The sequence below is a fragment of the Eschrichtius robustus genome, chromosome 3 (assembly GCF_028021215.1).
Source record: "Eschrichtius robustus isolate mEscRob2 chromosome 3, mEscRob2.pri, whole genome shotgun sequence".
In the NCBI taxonomy this organism is placed as follows: domain Eukaryota; kingdom Metazoa; phylum Chordata; class Mammalia; order Artiodactyla; family Eschrichtiidae; genus Eschrichtius; species Eschrichtius robustus.
This window is the reverse complement of record NC_090826.1, coordinates 170,211,171-170,231,092: the sequence shown is the minus strand read 5'-3', so window position 1 is coordinate 170,231,092 and position 19,922 is coordinate 170,211,171. Positions and strand designations below refer to the sequence as shown.

At 45.8% G+C, this 19,922-nt stretch overlaps 1 protein-coding gene and 1 non-coding gene across 3 annotated transcripts in view; one reads left to right on the top strand and one right to left on the bottom strand.

Annotated features, from left to right (window-relative positions):
• The first annotated feature begins 6,997 nt into the window (after positions 1-6,997).
• MTARC2 (mitochondrial amidoxime reducing component 2) overlaps positions 6,998-19,922 on the top strand; it is a 31,584-nt gene continuing 18,659 nt past the window's right edge. For both annotated transcript variants that reach the window (XM_068541793.1, XM_068541794.1), the window contains exons 1-3: positions 6,998-7,272; positions 13,072-13,245; positions 19,479-19,641. In XM_068541793.1, the coding sequence (XP_068397894.1) occupies positions 6,998-7,272; positions 13,072-13,245; positions 19,479-19,641 (612 nt within the window). The remainder of the gene's footprint in view (positions 7,273-13,071; positions 13,246-19,478; positions 19,642-19,922) is intronic.
• TRNAE-UUC (transfer RNA glutamic acid (anticodon UUC)) lies at positions 16,486-16,558 on the bottom strand. Its single transcript has one exon. It is a non-coding gene; the product is annotated as a tRNA-Glu (tRNA).

Genomic DNA, 19,922 nt, shown 5'->3' with positions numbered 1-19,922 from the left:
CCTTTGCCCCCTATTTTCCAGCCTATGCTGAATTTAGCTCCCCAGAAGGCCCTGCTCTCTGTCACCCTCTTCCCTCACCCTCTCTTCATTTAGCAAAATGTTTCTGATCAGTCGGGCCTCAGCGCCTCTGTTAGCAGTGGGCACCAGTGCCCAGTGGGTTCCAAGAACCCCCTCCCTTCCCCTCCTCTAATTCTTCTCCCCTTGTAACCTAATTGCCTGTTTACTCATGTGTATCCTCAGCAGGTTCCTGGCCCCTTGAGATCTGAGACTAGTCATTATTAAAGACTAAGGACCAACGTCTAGCACACAGCAGGGCTGGAGTGAAAGTCGCTCTCTCCCCCACTGGACTGCTGAGCCCTCAGCCTCTGGATGTTCTGGGATTCACGTTTGGCAGCTGAGGCACTACTTCCTGAGGTGTCCCAACCACAAACCCGCCTAACTCTAGTGTAATCTGGATGGGTCTCCTCCTTGTAGCCTGTAGGGGAGGTGCCCAGCTAACACACAGCTAACCTTGTGAGCTGGCTGTTCTCCCTGTTCAGTCCCCATTGGGAGGAAGAGAGGGTATTCGCCACACTGATGCACAAGCTTGTGGGCCTGCAGAGCTATCTCTCAGTGCCAATGGATAAAAGAGCAGGACGTTTTCATCATCAGTCTCTTCCCTGAGTCCAGTCAACTCTTGGACACAGAAAAGTTAGACGTTCTGCTTTAAAGGGCTAAAAGGAAGATTCTGAGCCATGGTGAGTGTGCCTTGATCCCTCCACTCAGTGGGGACTTTATAGACGGACACACAGCTGTGTCGAGGTCATCTACCCACTCCTCCTGCCATCACGGTGCAACTTACAGCTTTCTTTCAAACTTCAACCCCTATCTCGAGGAATGTCAAATTACTCTGTAAATAAGTCCTGTAAAATGCAAGGTGTTATGATCATTACCATTATTATTATTTTAACTAGCATTTTATTTACTTAATTTTCAAATTCAGAAATCTCCTTAATTTTTATGCTCACTTTACATAGCTGCTTCTTCTTTTATTTTACTTTTTTTTTTTTTCACAATCACTTTTTTTAAGGGGACCTTTGATTAAAGTTTGGCCTTACAGACTTTTGAATTGCATTCTTCAATGTATTGTTTTTCTTTTTAAGTACTTCTGTTGTTTGACTTACAAACAGACCTTCCCAAGTATTTCAATAGCTCTTGTAATCTAATAAGTTAAACTTATAAACACGGAAATGCTTAGGTTCCCTTAAATTTCCCGATACTGTTTACAATCCTAGGATATTTTTCAAGTTATGACATTTAGTCATTAAAAAAAATCTAAATCAAGTAAACAATTACATAATTTAAGTTGGAATCTCTAGTATTCCCAACTATTCTGTAATATATTAAGCTCTGTTAAGTACTACAAATACTTACAATACCGAATATGCAAGGATCATTCCTGTATTTAACATTAATATAGTAACTTTTACTTCTATATTATCTCTGTAGTTAATTCTAAATCTTACTGTTATTTCATTGAGTAATTTTGGATTTTGGAGTTATTATCAAAGGTGGATGAGATTTTAAGTTGAATAAAGACTTTGGTGGGGGACTTCCCTGGTGGTCCAGTGGTTGAGGCTCTGTGCTCCCAGTGCAGGGGCCCTGGGTTCAATCCCTGGTTGGGGAATTAGATCCCGCATGTATGCTGCACTAAGAGTTCCCATGCCGCAACTAAAGATCCCGTGTGCTGCAACTAAGACCCAGTGCAGCCAAAAATAAATAAATATTTTAAAAAAAAAGACTCTGGTGGGATGGGGGTTCTGAAGCTACAGATACCCCAAAAGATTTTTCTTATCCCTGGATACTACTCTTTTATCAGCTATTATGCCAAGCAGGAACTTCAAGTTCATGTCCTATTAATGGGGTGGCCTTTCCCCTATTCCACAGTGTTCTACTGATGAGTATGCAATCACAGCCAGGTTGATACAGCACTTACTGAGTTCAAACAATCAAGGTACTGCTTGATTCCATTTTGCATTCTTTTCAAATTCTTCCTCATTAGCTGGGCTACACATCTTGCAGATATTTAAATGCACCCCTCTTTATTTAATTTCTGTATGTGGCTCACTCTGCGGTCACAGTTTTAACGTCATTCCAAGACCAGCAAGATCCAAACTCAGCACCAACACCCTGCTCCAAACTTAAAGAGAAGATGAAACTGGTCTCTGGGAGAGGGTGTTACCTGAAGTCTGGAAACTCACTTGAGATAAACATTAAAACAGAGCCATTGGTGAGGGGGCAAATACACTTCTCTTCCTGCAATCAGTTGTCTAGAAAGAAACCATTATGAGCATCAGATAAATGAAATGTTATCAGAATTAAATGAAATAAATTCTATTAATATATTAATATATCTATGTTTGGATATACATTAAAAGAAGTTGCAGTTCTCTTCTGCAACCGTGATAATTATGCTTTCTTGTCCATTAAGATTGGAACCAACTATGACCCCATACATTGTATCCCTGGTTTAATTTTTCATCAGATTTTGGGTCTGAGGAGTAGTCAGTGCTCAGGTTATTGCTCCAGACGCTGGACTGGCTAGAATGGTGGTTAGTAATGCAGTACAGCACGTGCTTCTCTAAAGAACTTCTAGGCTCAGCCTGGAAGGATTTATTCTATAGTCTCAGCTGAGGATGGGTAAGTGTGAAACAGAAAAATGGGAAAGGTCTCAACACTCAAAAAAAAAACAAACAAAAGATTTGGAGGTTGGGGATTGAAGCCTGACTGTATTACGATGGTGCGGTGCGATGGTGGCAGCGTGCAACAAGAAGTAAAGTTGTAACAATGTCAACATCATATTATCATGCAGTGATGCCTAGAAGCTGGGTGGGGAGGAGCCTCCTAATGTTCCATCTCCCAAGGGAACAGCGTGGGAGAGGGGAGAGGTCAAAGTGCACGTGGAACAGGTCACCTGTTCTGCGGTGTAGGCCAAATATACCTGTAGCCTGTAATCCACCATTCATTTCTCAGTAGTAGTTAAGACTTGGAAAACAAGGGTTATATTTCTGCTATTATTGGATAAAATAAATAGAAATTAAACAATGACACTCAGAGAATGTTCAGCTTCTTGCTCTCCAGCATTAAACTCTAAGAGTGAGGGTTAATACAGGTTGGGTGCTCTGAGGACACAGGAAGTGGTCATCACTAGGTACCCAGCTCCAGCACTTGCTGGGGCCATTAATGGTCTTCTCAGGATCCCAGCACCATCCCACTTGTGGGAACAGGGGAGCCAGAATATATCCCTACTAAGTATTTAGTGTTCTTGATCCTGAATGTGATTTAATTCAGATAACTGGAACAAACTGTGACTGTTTTCCTGAAGGGGAAAATCAGATTCATTAATTTCTGACCTCCAAAGTTTACTAGCTAACATATCTGGACCATTTGTTTAAAAGTTTTCAGATAAGCAAGGGGAAGAGTCTAGAATGATCTATAGGTAGTGGATTAGAGTTGGAGACATCATTATGAACTCATGTTTAGCTTAATAAAGATACAGATAGCTATCTATAGAAATATTTATAGATAGATATGTGCATACATGGGTTTAGTACACACACATGTATTTCCTTGTTCTGTCAGCTGGAAATCTTAAAATTCACTTAGTAGATTCATTGCTGGTAGTGGTATTGTATAACTTAAATCTACTTTGTGTGCCTTGTAGAATATAATGATGTTGTTGGGGACCAGGTTCTCATTGTGGAAGAAATGGGACAGAATATGGAGTGGAGAAAGATAAGAAATTACCCTGTGGTATAAAGTTTATAATTCCTATTTCTGCCCACTGAATGGGCCTAGAAGCAACCCAATAGCAATGAGAACACCTGTAGTCCAGATCTTGGTTTCTAAATACCATTCTCTCTAAAAGGAACCAGATCTCCTTGAAGAAAAGGTTAATTCAAGGTTAATCCGAGTCCCTGATTCGGGATTACTTCAGCCTGATCTAGGACATTAGCCCCTCATTTAACCACCTTTGGCATTATTCCTTCCCAGAGCAGCCAAAGTGACCTTCTAACACCCAAGTCTGATCACACCTCACTGCTGTTCTGAATCCTGAGGTGTCTCCACATTAAGATGAGACAGGTGCATCTGTGGTCGGGCCCCGCCCTCCTGTCTTGTCTCAACTCCCCTTACCGCCTGCATACACAGGTACGTTCTAATAAAGCTGGATTGCTAGTGGTTGTCCAAACATGTCACATCCTCTTGTTCCTTCAGTCCACGTTGTGCGTGCACCTTTGGCCCAGGATCCCCTCCTCGGGCCCCTTCTCAAAGACTTTTTGTTCAAGTCTCAGCTCAAAAGCTCCTTCCTCTGAAGACACCACTGTCCTGAGATTTCCCTGCTTTTTCATCTCACTTGCACGGCACCTTGACCGTGCCTGCCCTCCAACATTATCCTGCCAGTCCGTCTTCCAGGGGCTCTGTAAGCTCCTGAACAACAGGGAAGCTTCTTCTAAACACTAAATCCCCAGGGTCAATCTAGGGGGAATGATCAATAAATGTGTGTGGAAAGGAACAGATACTTAATCAACAAGATGTTTCTCCTGTCTGTTCCTCCTTACTGCCCGTGAGGAGGATGGGCTTCTAAGGACCTTGTGCTGATGGTAAACTCATGGGGTCTAGTGTCTGGAGAGGCGAAGGGGTCCAGGTGTAAGTTTAAATACACACCTCATTCACAACACTACACTTGAAAAAGAAGTCCAAGTCTTGGCCGCTGAGTATAATGAGAATGTGTGCTCGTTGAAGAGACAGAAGTCCACTGGCCTGGGATTTCAAACAGGGCCCGTTTGCAGGGAGGTTTTGACTTTCACTTTGCACAAGGAGCAGCGGAAGGGAGCTTGGCTCTGGCTTCCTGCCCTCCTCTGCTCTCCTCCCAGCCTGGAGGACGGCCCTCTTCTCCAGAGGATGACCAACCAGGACTGTGGGACGTGGTCTGCTGGTTGTCTCCGTAAACTTTAGAACCGTGCCGCAGGTTAAGGGACAATCTTTGAAAAATAAACAAAATAAACAAATGACCTCAAACCTTAACTCCTCTAAGAAAATCCACTGTTTACCAAAGAGCTTGTGTGAATGGAGCTGGTAAGGAGAAACAAAGCTGAACTTTTAGTAACAACAGATTTTATGCAATAACTAATGATGAGCAGGGGAAAGAACTGAGCTCCAGCCCCGTGAATGCAGAGGTGACTGGGTTTTAAAGGGTGAATGAGGCGAGGTGGGGCTCAGGTGAAAACTGACAAGGGTTGGGTCGGGCCAGCGGTACTGATTACAGTTCAAACGCATGGCTCTCAGGTCCTTGAGAAAAACACTTCTGAGTTGTAGGAGGTTCATACACATCTGGAAGGGACAGAGGGAGGACTCACAATGGTAAACCCTTTTGAGTAAGTGCTCCAAGTGAGACAGGCTGGGACCTGGGACCCTTTGCTGCAGTGCTTGCACCTGGACAAACATCTCCTCCAGCGACAAAATACAAAGAAATTATAAGAGACTAAAAATTACTGCGTGCCTGTGCAATTGAGGCAAATTATGAACAAGATACAAAACGAGCAAAAACCCAGCAAAAGCAGGGGACCGCACATGCCCCCTGCACACAGCACCACCAAGGGGGTGGGCAGATGACCTCAGCCACGCCTCCAGCGCTACCCCAGGACCCGCTCCTACACTCACCCCACTCAGGGAGGAAGCAAGGGAACCTGTTACTTGTTTTTGCTCTCTGGTGCTGCAGCTCAAGTCTCAAGAAAGCCTTGCCCGAATTTCTTGCCTGGCCTCTTAATCAGTTTCTATCGATTAAGGAGGCCAAGAACAAAGGTCCGTAATGGAAGGAAAGGGGGTGAGAGGCCGGTCCTGGATGTTGGCGGGAACAGTGAAATCTCCCGGCAGCAGGGAGCTTTCTCAGGCAGGCATTTTAATGAGGAGCTAGGGTCATCCTTGGGACTTGGCCTTATGCGGCAAGAAGCCATGTTCATATACGGAATCTAAAAAAAAAAAAAAAAAAAAAAAAAGGTACTGATGAACCTAGTGGCAGGGCAGGAATAAAGATGCAGACATAGAGAATGGACTTGAGGACACGGGGTTGGGGAAGGGTAAGCTGGGGCGAAGTGAGAGTAGCATCGACATATATACACTACCAAATGTAAAACAGACAGCTAGTGGGAAGCAGCCGCATAGCACAGGGAGATCAGCTCGGTGCTTTGTGTCCACCTAGAGGGGTGGGATAGGGAGGGTGGGAGGGAGAAGCAAGAGGGAGGGGATATGGGGATATACAGGTATGCATATGGCTGATTCACTTTGTTGTACAACAGAAACTAACACAGCATTGTGAAGCAATTATACTCCAATAAATATGTATTAAAAAAAAAAAAAAAGAAGCCACTCTCGAGTTTGTTCAGAGCGCATTAAGTTTCCACGGAGCAGGTTATGGGCCGAAAGTTCTGCAGTTCTCAGAGCGATCTGCCAGTAGGAGCTCCTAAACATTTAAAATCACCCATTCTGCAATCTACCATCCACTTGCACTGTTCCCTGCGCTCCAATCACGCAGCAAAGTGGGCAGTACAGGGAGCGAAGGGGCAGTGGAGAGCCGGGTAGCGTGAGGGCGGGCGAGGAGTTACGCTGAGTCGCAGGGCCCCGGGAAGAGGGAGAAGGAAGGCGAAAGTGACCGTTCCAGAGAAAGTGGGCAGCCAGGCCTCTGGTGTGGGGCCTCCGGAACCGCCCCCAAGGGCACCTGAGCACCCCAGTTCGCTCTCGGCCTCGCTTCTCTCGGTTACCGCCTGGCCCTTGGCGCCCAGTTAAGCGTCCCCTCCTTGCGCACAGCCAGTCCTTTCGGCGCGCGGAAAGGGTGTCAGGGCCGGTGCCTGGGCCAACTCTGGCTCCTCCCGCTCGCCTGCAGCCTTAAGCGCCCGGGCGCCCTCCCCACGCCAATCGCTGCCGAGTCCGCGCTCACACCCGCGCCCGCGATCGCTGGGTCATGGGCGCCGCCGGCTCGTCCGCGCTGGCCCGCCTGGGCCTCCCCGCGCCGCAGCCCCGGCCCCGCCTGCTCGGGGTCGCCGCGCTGGGACTGGCCGCGGTGGCGCTGGGGGCCGTGGCCTGGCGTCGCGCGCGGCCCGGGCGGCGCCGGCGGCTGCAGCAGGTGGGCACCGTGGCAGAGCTCTGGATCTACCCCGTCAAGTCCTGCAAGGGGGTGTCGGTGAAGGCGGCGGAGTGCACGGCCCTGGGGCTGCGCAGCGGTCACCTGCGGGACAGGTAGGGCCGGGCGAGGCGACAGTGCAGGACCTGCTGGGGAGGGAGGGAGTGGGGCGGGGGAGCTGGGGCCTGTCCCAGGGTAGGAGAAGAGAGGTTTGCCACGTGCGTGTCCTGGGCTGCTTGTTGGATCCTCTGCCTTTGATCCTGAAGCTGGAAAGGTGAAGTTCGTGTCTGGTGCAGATTTGGAAAGGTAGTGGAGGCAAGATGTTAGCGCAAGTTCCTGTGCCCGAAGACACAGTGAGGCCAAACAAACCGAAAGGTTGGAGTTTGGAGCAGAGAAAGGTTCATTGCAAGTCTGTGCAAGGAGACGGGTGGCTCAGGCCCCCCAAGACCCAGAGCTCCCTGAAAGGTTTCGGCAAAGCATTTTTAAAAGCCAGGTGAGCGAGAGGGGTGTCACAGGGTATGTGATCAGCTCGTGCACAATTCTCCCATTGGCTGATGGTGAGGTAAGAGGATGGTGTCACAGGGGTTAACATCATCATTCCTCAGGCTCCAGGAGGCCTGGGGCTCTGCGCTTCAGGTCATCAAGTAATTAACATCTTCCATTTGATGGGGGGGTTGTCACATCTGTAAAACCATTCAGGAAATGTGCATCAAATACTGTTATCTAGGTACTTCAGAGAGGAGCTAAAGCAGAGGGTATGGGGGAAGGGCCTTTCCTGGGAAGGCCTCAGAGAGTCCTGCTCTGTTACAAAGCCTCTGCCCCTCCCTGGAGGGGACACATGGACACAGAATGGTGCAGCTGGATAGCGGGAAAGCACTCTTGACAGAGAAGGATGCTAAACCCTAAAAAGAGTGAACAAGGAAGAACAGAACCCCCTTCTTTGCTTCCTTAGGATGAAGATGCTTTCCTGTTTGGCTTGGATGGATTAGCTGTGGTCCTGTGTCTAGGGGGAGGGAGGTTTGCAAATTGGTCATTCAGGAAGCCTTCTAGACAGGCTGTTTGCTGTCCTGAGTTCACTCCAGGACACGTGTATTCTCTCTTCTCTGGAGACTGCTGTCCTCTTAAAGAAATGTGGGCTCCCACGGCACTGAAAAACTTCAGCTTGTTGTAGAGAACTGTTGTGTGTGCAGACCATGTAACTCATGGGGCATTTTCCATCCCCTTTCACCTCAGATTTCTGATCCTGGAGAGTTTTTTAAGACTATAATTTCCTGAGATTCCCATCCCAGACCTACGGACTCAGAATCACCAAGAGTGAAGCAAACTCGTGTGGGGGTGTTTAAATCTCCCCAGGTGATTCTGATGCTATCAGGAGAGGGTTTTCTCTGTGACCATTAAGAATAAGAGCATTTTTCAAGCCTATTCAAGTGTGAAGGCTTAGAAAAGCCTTCTGACTGCTGGGAAGACTTCAGGCAGAGTGAAGAGGTAAATTCTCAGGATGCACACCAAGAGAAAATGGACTTTTGCTCCTTCCTCCCTCACGTGAAGGACTGAGGTTATTTCACAGAGAGATTCAGTTCTTATCTGTGTTTCCTCTTTTCATCAGAATAACTATTGCTTTCCCACAGCTCATTGCCACTACTTTGCTGTGACTCTTGCTTCCGTGGAAAGAGAATATTTGTCCTTTGCTTTTCTGCTTCTGTGGGCATCTGAAAATAGATGGAACTGTATCAACTTTCCCTTGTTTTGAACAATAAATGCTTGGGATGGGGTGGTGTGGTATGGAGACTCGGATGAGGCGGGGAAAAACAATGGAATAAACTTTTATTCAGTGGTTCATATGCAGCAGATGCTTAACTAAGTCCTTTCAACAGATGATGTAACTTAAGCCTCAAAACAATCTTGTGGGCTAGGTATTGTGTCCACTTTGCAAATAAGGTAACAGTATCAGAAAGAATGAGTATCTCACCCAGGATCACAAGACCATTATGTGCTGGAGGGATTTGAACTCAGATCTCTGAGTGCAGCACTCACGGCCCTCCTGTAAAACCAGCATGTGATTTACAAGGGCAAGGATTGTGCCGAGGATCGGGAGACCTCAGGCAAAGTCACTTACCCTCTCTGAGCCTCATTTTTTTTTTCATTTGCAAAAGAGGTTGAACTTGATGATCTCCAAGACCCTATCAAATCTAGATTTTATTTATTAAAGGATAATTGAATCTCGAAAGCAAGCTGGAAAGAACTCTGCTAAATGCTGTTATTCTCTCAACTTGAGAGTTCAATCACAAAACTACAAATAGTCTAGAATGCAGGAAAAGCCTGCCTTTATTTATTTCCAATTTGAATCTGTGTCTTTGGAACTGTTCTAAGAAGCCGAGAGCTTCCTCTCTAAGGGCTCTGTGCCTTAAATTTCTAGAGCGATTTTGCTCAAAGCCTTTAGCATATTTGTGCAAATGCTTGGCCTGAGAGCTCTGAGCTTTGAGCTCGTTTCAAGTCCATCCAGCAGAAGGCTAACACTGGCTGATTGGTACAGATGCTGGCAGGGCATGACTGCCCACCTTGACCTTGTAAACCCTCACTCTCTGCACCAACCATGTATGACTCGCCCGTTGATAAACCCAGCCCTTCATTTCTTCTGCATAGACTATTACCTCTTGGAGACATGAGTCTGCTAAGTTTATTATCCCAAGTGTCATTCCCTCCTGCCCTTACCCTCCAGCTCTCTGTGGTAGGGCTCCTGTTTTCCCCCCTTTTCCAGCTCAGTCATTCCTACTTCCCAGGCCAGTTTGCCAGTTTAGAAATGAGACTTTCCAGCTGTCTTGGACTCTGCCTCCTGAACACGGCTGTTGGTTGTTCAGGGCATTGCTGTTCTTTCGGAGACTCTGAGCTCTGGTCTCTGCACTGCTCTTCAAGCCACATACTCATGTTTTCTGTGTAAAACGAAGGTGCTGGCTTTCAGGGTTGCAGACGAGAAAAAAATGGGTCGTGAAAAAATCTACACTCCAGACATATCCCTTCTTTCAGATCGGGCAGAACAGAGGTCATTATTCATTCCCTGGGCATCATTTGTGTGCAAGAGGTGAAAAATATCATCATCCCGGTTACAGGGTGATGGGGGTGGCTGGCTGGGGTATGTTTCCGATGGCACCTTTGCATCTTTTATTGTGGTCTTCGTCCTACCGCAGTGTTGGGCTGCTTGCAAGTTGCCACCTGCCCCTTCCATTGCAGGATAAGCACAGAACCTCTAGCCACCACTTCTCCTGCTACGTCCCAGGGCTTATCCCCCAGGTGATTATACAACAGGCAGGAGCTGGGGGCGTGGCTTGAGAGCCAGAGTGAAGGGCTAAAGTTGGGGGATGGACGGCAGGTGAGAAGACTCAGCCCAGGGACGGGGCTGACTGTTGGAAATAATGGGCCATGGCGGGGGGTGACTCCTGTCTGGACATGTGTCTGGTCATGTGCAGCTCTCAGGGCGAGCCTTGTCTCAGAGGGTGACGCGCCATGTTGGAAGTTCAAGTGCAGGCTTTGGTGGAGTTCATCAGAACGGGGTCATCCAGGACTCTGCACCCAAGGATGAGGCTGGAAATAAGGAACAGGGCCCAGGCCCGAGGGAATAAGGCTGTAACAAAGTAGACAGGAAATCCCTGGTCACAGAACCCACCCTCACCCCATAGGTGAACGGGCTAGAGAACCCTGGGAACCAAAGATCCCTAGAAAGAAAAAGGTGGCCTCCTCAGAGGGTCGGAGACCTACGACAGCCCAGCATCCTCAACTCCTGGGAAGAGTAGCCACGGCAGTTCCTAAAATGCCTTTGCACTCTCACCATCCCGCCGCTGTACCCTCGCACCAACGCACATGCCAGTGAGCAAGGCTCAGGACCCAGCCCCTGTCTGCTGGCTTGGTTGCAGGGGAGGGCAGTTATCCAGAAGCTGGACAGGGATAGGTTGCCTGACGGGGAGGTTCCAGAGGGCAGATTACCTGCCAGGGTCAGGAGATGGCTTAGACCTGGTTCCCTGCGCTGTGATGATAGCGGGTGTCCTCACCAGGTTATGGTGAACATTCCATCTGGCTCCAGTCATATTTTGAAATGTCTCCCTCCTTCTGGAAGTGGCTGTCCTTTTTATCCTGCTCACATGTGGGAGGGCCCAGCGTTCAGTGGTGGCTCACTCATCAGAGCCCGCAGAGTTCCTCACCCACTGCACTCGCTCTGTCTAAAATAGTGATGTTGAAACTCATTTCCCCTAGGGGTGGCACATTTTTCTTTTTTAGTCATCAAATCATTTGTGCGGTGTCACCCCAAAGACACGCTCTACTATGGATAAGAGCATAGCCAACCTAACCAGGTCAGCCTCGCATTCCGTTCTTCAGCTCACCCCGCACCCCACTGTCCCCTTGGATGTGATACACAGCGTGTGAAAGCTGAGCCTAGAACGGGGGCAGAGGGAGGTGCTCTCTAGAAGGTGAGTGGAGTTCCTATCTAACACGTGATTTGCATGAATTTTTTTCTTCTCCAGCTTTATTGAGATATAATTGACATATAACATTGTGTGAGTTTCAGGTGTACAATGTGATGATTTGATACACATATATATTATGAAATGACTCCCATGATAAGGTTAGTGATCACATCCTTCACCTCGCATAATTTCCGCTTTGTTGTTGTTGTTGTTATGGTGAGAGCATTTGAGGCTTTTCTCTCATAGCAACTTGCAAGTAGACCATACAGCAGCGGTTCCCAACCTTTTTGGCACCAGGGACCGGTTTCGTGGAGGACAGTTTTTCCACTGACGGCTGGGGGTGGGGGTGGGGGATGGTTCGGGCGGTAATGCGGTCCACGGGGAGCAATGGGGAGTGATGGGAGCGATGGGAAGCAATGGGGAGCCGCAGGTGAAGCTTCACTCACTCGCCTGCCACTCACCCCCTGCTGTGCAGCCTGGTTTCCAACAAGCCACAGACTGGTACCAACCCACGGCCCGGGGGTTGGGGACCCCTGCCGTACAGTATTATTAACTATAGTTGCCATAATGTACATTACGTCTCCGGAACTTTTTCCTCTTAGAACCTCTTTTTGCTCTTTGACCACCTTCACCCATTTCCTCCACCTCCAACTCCTGGCAACCACCAATCTACTCTCTGTTTCTAGCAGTTCCCCCCTTTTTATATTTCACTTACAAATGAGATCATACAGTATTTGTCTTTCTCTGTCTGACTTATTTCTCTTATTATAACGCCCTCAAGTTTCATCTGTGTTGTCACAAATTGCAGGATTTCCTTCTTTTTTATGGTTGAATGACATTCCATTGTATAGATATATTTTCTTTTTTTAAAATGGAGGTAACATTGGCTTATAACATTATATAAGTTTTAATGTGTGTATGAAGAAGAAAGGCTGTTTAGGGGTTTCCCGATCAGGGTCCACACGCCCCAGCAATTTAAACCCAGCAGAGGCTGGATTGCATCTGCTGGAGTCACAAACATTCAAGACCTTTCTCTAGAGTTTCAGTCTGCTTGGGCCATTAGTTGGTCAACCCCATCTTGTTCCACAGCAAAAAGACCTGGAAGACATTCCGCTTCAACCAGAGACAGGCTCAGGGAAGTCTCTGACCAAAGCAAAGACCCAAAGTAAGCAAAGTAGTTGCCCCAGCAGTTGAGAAGGTCCTTACACCAGCCTCACCAGAAGGATTTTCAGGACTGGGGATTTTCATACATTGGCCAGATGTTCTTTCCCAGGGCTGTTTGTACCAAACAGCCAAAGAATTTTGGACCCCCAAAATTTGGCTAGACCTGGATACTGTCTGGAAAAAATTCCTGAGTTGGGGCAGAGGGAGGGTTTTGATGAAATAGAAAGCTAGAGGGATGCCATGGAGAGTGTAGAAGAAGATTTTCTGAGTGTGCCCTTGTTTGTTTCTTGGCAGGTTTTGGCTGGTGATTAAGGAAGATGGACACATGGTGACTGCCCGGCAGGAGCCTCGCCTCGTGCTGGTCTCCACTACCTATGAGGATGATTGCCTTATCCTCAGGGCACCAGGCATGGACCAACTGGTTTTGCCGAGCAAGCCACGTTCTTCAAACAAGATCCATGACTGCAGGTGCTCTGCTCGGGGGCCTCTGGGGATCTGTGACAACTGATTTCCCTTTAGGCTCCACCCTGTACTCTGCCTTGCTACACTTTGCATGCTAGATGATGAGACTGGTAAAGGAAATATTTAAGAGAAGTCTAGTCTATGTTGGGATCAAGCCAGTGGCCTGGTACGAGTGGGTGAAGCAGAATATTGCATTAAGGATATTTAGATTTGCTTTCATCAGATATGGCAAGACATGCAGATACAGAAATGACTGTCATGAAGAAAGAAGTTTTTTATATTCACAGATCCCTAGAAACAGGAGGCTTATACCATGCAGGGCCACATGGGGAAATACCAGGTCGGTCAGGAGACAGAGAGGGCAGGGGAAAATGTGAGCACGAGTCTTTATTCTGGTTTCTACAGGCTCTGGGAAAATTGGCTCTGGGGCAGAGGGGCTGTCCCTAGTTGTCTGGTACCTGGTCCTGGGTGATTAGAGCAGGGGACAGTGGCCAGAGTATAAAAGCACAACGGACGAGGTCGTTGGGGTGAGGGCTCTGGATTGGCTGGTCTGCCTATGAAAGCCTAGTGTTTTACTATCTCTAGGAATTGACTAGCCCTGGGAGGGGTAGTTCCTTCAGCATCACCAAGTCCCAAGATGTCAAAGCATCAAAAATATAAAAAGTAAAAAGTCATGATTAATACAAATATAGAGAGGATACAAAGGGCCAATCTTTAGAGTTTGTCTCCTTTTATTCAAGTAGGATGGACTTCTATTCAGAATTGCCAGGCAGGCAAGGGCATTAGTGGAGATGTTACCACCTGTATCTCCTGATTGGAGATTGTGTTCCACCTGATTGGAATTGTATTGAATTGAACTTGAGGCTCAGTTAGAGAAAATTGAAATGAATTCATATATTTCTTTATTTCTTTATTTATTTCAACTGTGCCTGGTTCATCTCAGGCACTTAAATAAATGTTAGTGCTTACATAGTTGATATCATCTTTATTGCATAGAGCCTCCCTATCCACGAACGTGTTATCTTTCCCCACTTATTTATATCTTTTTTTTACCCCATTTATTTATTTATTTATTTATTTGGCTGCATTGGGTCTTTGTTGCTGCGCACGGGCTTTCTCTAGTTGCGGCGAACGGGGGCTACTCTTTGTTGCGGTGCGCGGGCTTCTCATCGTGGTGGCTTCTCTTGTTGCGGAGCATGGCCTCTTGGTGCGCAGGCTTCAGTAGTTGTAGCACGCAGGTTCAGTAGTTGCGGCTCGTGGGCTCTAGAGTGCAGACTCAGTATTTGTGGTTCATGGGTTTAATTGCTCCACGGCATGTGGGATCTTCCCAGACCAGGGATTGAACCCCTGTCCCCCACATTTGCAGTTGGATTCTTATCCGCTGCGCCACCAGCGATGTCTCTATTTATATCTTTTTTTTTTAATGACTAATTTACTGAATTGTAGGCTTTTCATTTCTTTTTTTTTTTTTTCAAGCTTTTTATTGAAACCGTTTTCAGCTTGTTAGGAAGAAACATCTTAGTTTCAGATAGACGTGGCCCACACAGTTGCAAGTTTTTACCTTAAACTGTTTCAGACAGGAACTTTTAAATTTATTTAATTTATTTATTTTGGCTGTGTTAGGTCTTCATTGCTGTGCATGAGCTTTCTCTAATTGCAACGAGTGGGGGCTACTCTTTCTTGCAGTGCGTGGGCTGCTCATTGTGGTAGCTTCTCTTGTTGCGGAGCATGGGCTCTGGGTGCGCAGGCTTCAGTAGTTGTAGCACGCAGGTTCAGTAGTTGGGGCTTGCAGGCTCTAGAAAACAGGCTCAGTATTTGTGGCGCATGGGCTTAGTTGCTCCGCGGCATGTGGGATCTTCCCGGACCAGGGAATGAACCCATGTCCCCTGCATTGGCAGGTGGATTCTTAACCACTGCGCCACCAGGGGAGCCCCTACCCACTTATTTATATTTTATTTTACTTCTTTAAAAAGTTTTATACCCAATCAAAATATGGGCAGAAGACCTAAATAGACATTTCTCCAAAGAAAACATACAGATGGCCAACAGGCACATGAAAAGCTGCTCAACATCACTAATTATTAGAGAAATGAAGATCAAAACTACAATGAGGTATCACCTCACACTGATTAGAATGGGCATCATCCAAAAATCTACAGACAACAAATGCTGGAGAGGGTGTGGAGAAAAGGGACACCTCTTGCACTGTTGGTGGGAATGTAAATTGATAGAGCCACTATGGAGAACAGTATGGAGGTTCCTTAAAAAACTAAAAATAGAATTACCATATGACCCAGCAATCCCACTACTGGGCATATATCCCGAGAAAACCATAATTCAAAAAGACACATGCACCCTAATGTTCACTGCAGCACTATTTACAATAGCCAGGTCATGGAAGCAACCTAAGTGTCCATCAACAGATGAATGGATAAAGAAGATGTGGTACATATATGCAATGGAATATTACTCAGCCATAAACAGGAACAAAATTGGGTCATTTGTAGAGATGTGGATGGACCTAGAGAGTGTCATACAGAGTGAAGTAAGTCAGAAAGAGGAAAAGAAATATCAAATATTAACACATATATGTGGAATATAGAAAAATGGTACCGATGAACCAGTTTGCAAGGCAGAAATAGAGACAGATGTAGAGAACAAACGTTTGGACACCAATGGGGAAAGTGGGGTGGGGTGGGGTGGTGGTGGGATGAATTGGGAGATTGGGATTGACATATAAACACTAATATGTATAAAATAGATAACTAATAAGAACCTGCTGTATAAAAAAATAAAATTAAATTAAAAAATTTAAAAAAAGTTTTACAATTTTCTCTATAATAGAGTTGCACATCTTTTGTTAGGTTCAGTCCTAGACATCTTATCTTTTTGTTCCTATTTTAGATGACAATTAAAAAATTTTTTCTGTTTATGTTTGGTAGTATTTATTCTTTGATCATTGGTGGAAATTTCCAGTAAAACTGCCTGGATTTTCTTTATAAAAATCCATTCAAGCCTTTATGTCTTCTTAAGTATTTTTGGTAAGTTATTTTGCTTTATGAATTAGTAGATTACTAACTAATGTTAGTTCTATTGTACTCACACACGGAGATTCAGTTTTTTTCTATAGGGTGTTGATGATAGAACATTTTGTATCAGAATGTGGAAGAAAGTAGACTTTGCATAAAATTCTGAGAGAACTTTTTTTTCTTTTTTGGCCACATCGCATGGCTTATGACATCTTAGTTCCCTGACCAGGGATTGAACCTGGGCCCACAGCAGTGAAAGTGCTGAGTCCTAACCACTGGACTGCCAGGGAATTCCCAAATTCTGAGAGAATTGAAGAAGGTGGAATGGCAGAGGGATAGATAGAGTCTGCTGCAGGGGTGGGAGGGAGGAAGGATTAGGGGAGGGATAAGTTTCAGGAGTGGGAAGGGACACTGGATAATCAGTTTTCCCTTGCCCCACTGGATGCTTTCTACTTTTCAAAGTGCCCACACTAAGCTTATCTGAGTGGATGGAAGCTGAGGGTAGAAGTGTGTGCACTTATACACGAGGGCTGTGGTGAAGGGGTTGAGGGAAGTGCTCAGCCCAGGAACAGATACTTAAGGAGCTGGTGAACCGTGGGATCAGATCTGTGTGAAATAGTAGACTGGTGGGTTGAGGAGAGTTTTCGGGGAAAGGCTGAAGGCTCTGAGAGAGAGGACCATGAGACGGCAGGGGGACCGAGGCCAAACAGCAGCTCCAAGAAGGGGGTTTAGAGAGAAGGAAAAGGCCAAGAAACATCAGAAGAACAGCACGGAGATTTGACAGTAGGTGGGCTAGGTTGTCAGAGAATGAGGCGTGTGTAGCAGTCAGACCAGGACTGTGGGCCTTGGGGAGCACAGGGTTGATTCCTGAGCCTCTCTGGGATTCCCTCACATACATCACATACATCACATACATACCCTCACATACATCACATACATCACATACATACCCTCACATACATCACATACATACCCTCACATACATCACCACAGGAGCCTTCCAGCTGGGAGAAGCACTCACGCAGAGAGGTGCAAACGCTTCCTGTGCTACCTGAGGGCAGGTAAGGGAATCAATTTCCAGATCCTCAAATCCCATAGGTTCTCCCTCCAACAGTGATCTTAGCTGCAGGGGGCAAGTTCTCCTCTCCACATCCCCTTTGTACAGATGAAAGGCTTGCCCACCCCATGTCTTAGTAGGGAGCACTGCTCTGCGAAGGGAAAACCTATGGGGCCCAAATAATAAAATATACTGGTGTTGCTAAAGGAGACTGTCTCCAGTGATGGGGTAAAGTCATTCTACAAGACAGCGGTTCAAGGAGCCTCTAATCAAATTTGCTGATAAATTATTAAAAAACACTTTTTGATGAATGGTTATTAAGTGCCAAAGATCACAGAAGGGTTCAAAGGATGAGTGAAATTATTATAACTCAACTTCTTCCATTCCATCTATTAACACAGTAGATCCTTAGAGTTCTCATTATAAGGAAAAAAAACTTTAAAAAACTATGAGATGATGACTGCTAACTGAACTTGTAATCATTTCACAGTATATGGAAGTCAAGGCGTTACGCTTTACACCCTAAACTTACGTATGTCAATTATGTCTCAATAAAACTGGGGAAAAAGTTAAAAATAATTTTTAAAATGTGGGCCATAAAAGAAGACCTTAATCATTTATTTTTAAAAATAGATTGTTTTTAAAAATAGATATCAAACTAGCCTGGCATTTGGATTCCATTGCATGCTTTTAAAAGCATAATTTTATTTTATTTAATATAATTTATATATATTTATAATATTAAGACATAGTATATAAATTATGATATAATTTTATTTTAAATGTTAATATTTATAATTCAATGGAAATTTAATCTTTCATAACAAATTAAACTTATAAAAATCATGGACAGACCTAGAGAATATCATACTAAGTGAAGTAAGTCAGACAGAAAGACAAATATTATATGCTAACACGTATGTGTGAAATCTAAAAAATAATACAAAAGAATCTATATACAAAACAGAAACAGATTCACAGACATAGAAAACAAACATTGTTACCAAAGGGGAAAGTGAGGGGGAGAGGGAAAAATTAGGAGCGTGGGATTAATAGATACAAACTATGGTACATAAAATCGATAAGCAACAAGGATTTACTGTACAGCACAGGGAACTATATTCAGTATCTTGTATAGGGACTTCCCTGGTGGTCCAGTGGTAAAGAATCCGCCTTACAATGCAGGGGACTCGGGTTCGATCCCTGGTCAGGGAACTAAGATCCCACAGGCCACAGGGCAACTAAGCCCATGTGCCACAACTACTGAGCTCAGGCGTGCTGGAGCCTGCGTGCCACAACTAGAGAGTAGCGTGCACCACAACGCAACTAAGACCCGCCGCAGCCAAAAATAGAAAAATTAATTAAATAAATAAATAATAAATAAATCTTAAAATAAATTTTGTATAAACTATAATGGAAAATAATCTGAAAAAGTATATGTAAAACGGAATCACTTGCTGTACATCTGAAACTAACACAATATTGTCAATCAACTATATTTCAACTTTAAAAAAGAAAAAAGTTGACATGCCAACTTGCAATTCTGTGAGGGGTACATAACTTTTATCTTTTGGGGACGCTCAAGCAAAAAAATCCTTGAAGACCATTTTGTTATCTGGTGGAATCTGTGTCCACCATGTGAGGCAGGTGGTATATTATTATCTCCAATTTACAACTGGAAGCAGAAGGTCAGAGGAGTTTAATGATTTGCTAAAAGTCACAGACTAGAGATGGCATAGTTCCAGTTTTAACCGGGTCTTGCCAGACTCCAAGCTCAGGGTGACTTTACCACACCACTGTTCGTCTCCCCTTCTGAAAGTATCCTAAATCCTTGCTACTCACGAAGTGTGGTCCATGGACCAGCAGCCTAGGCATCCTGAAGCTTGTTAGGAATGCAGAACCTCAGGCTCCAGCCCAACCTCCTGAACCAGAATCTGCATTTCAACGAGATCTGTGTGAGTTACAAGCCTATTAGGGTTTGACAAGCTCTTCCCTGCTCCCTCCCCCTCTGTTTCTGCCCAGCTTTGGCCCACAGACCACTTACTGGTCTTCTGGGAGAGTCAGGTCCCAGCAGCACAGCTGTTCCCTCTTGACCCCATCACTCAGTGTGTTGATGAAGAAAGTAACCCCACTGCTCTCTGTGACCCTTCCAGGGTGTTTGGTCTTGACATCCAGGGCAGGGATTGTGGTAACGAGGCTGCTCAGTGGTTCACCAACTTCTTGAAAACAGAAGCTTTCAGGCTGGTTCAGTTTGAAAAGAACATGAAGGGAAGACCATCGAGCAAAATTTTCCCTTCTGTTGGCCAGAATTACCAGGTGAGCTTGCAGAGAGCTGCCCTTCACTTCTGGCTTCCTTCTGGGCCCACAAAGAGCCTCTCTTGGGGCCTCAGTTAGGAAAGTGCAGTGATGGTCCAGGGGAGTGGTACTGAGCGTGATCCCTGGGCAGGTGTCAGGGATGGAGAGGGAAGTGGGTGAGAGCCTGGTGGGCTCTCCAGGATGCGTGAAGGATGGAATATGGGAGGAGCTGTGGAGGGAGAAGCCAGGGGTGACTCTCGGGCAGATGGGGACTCAGGAGAGGATGGGCTGGGAGGCAAAAG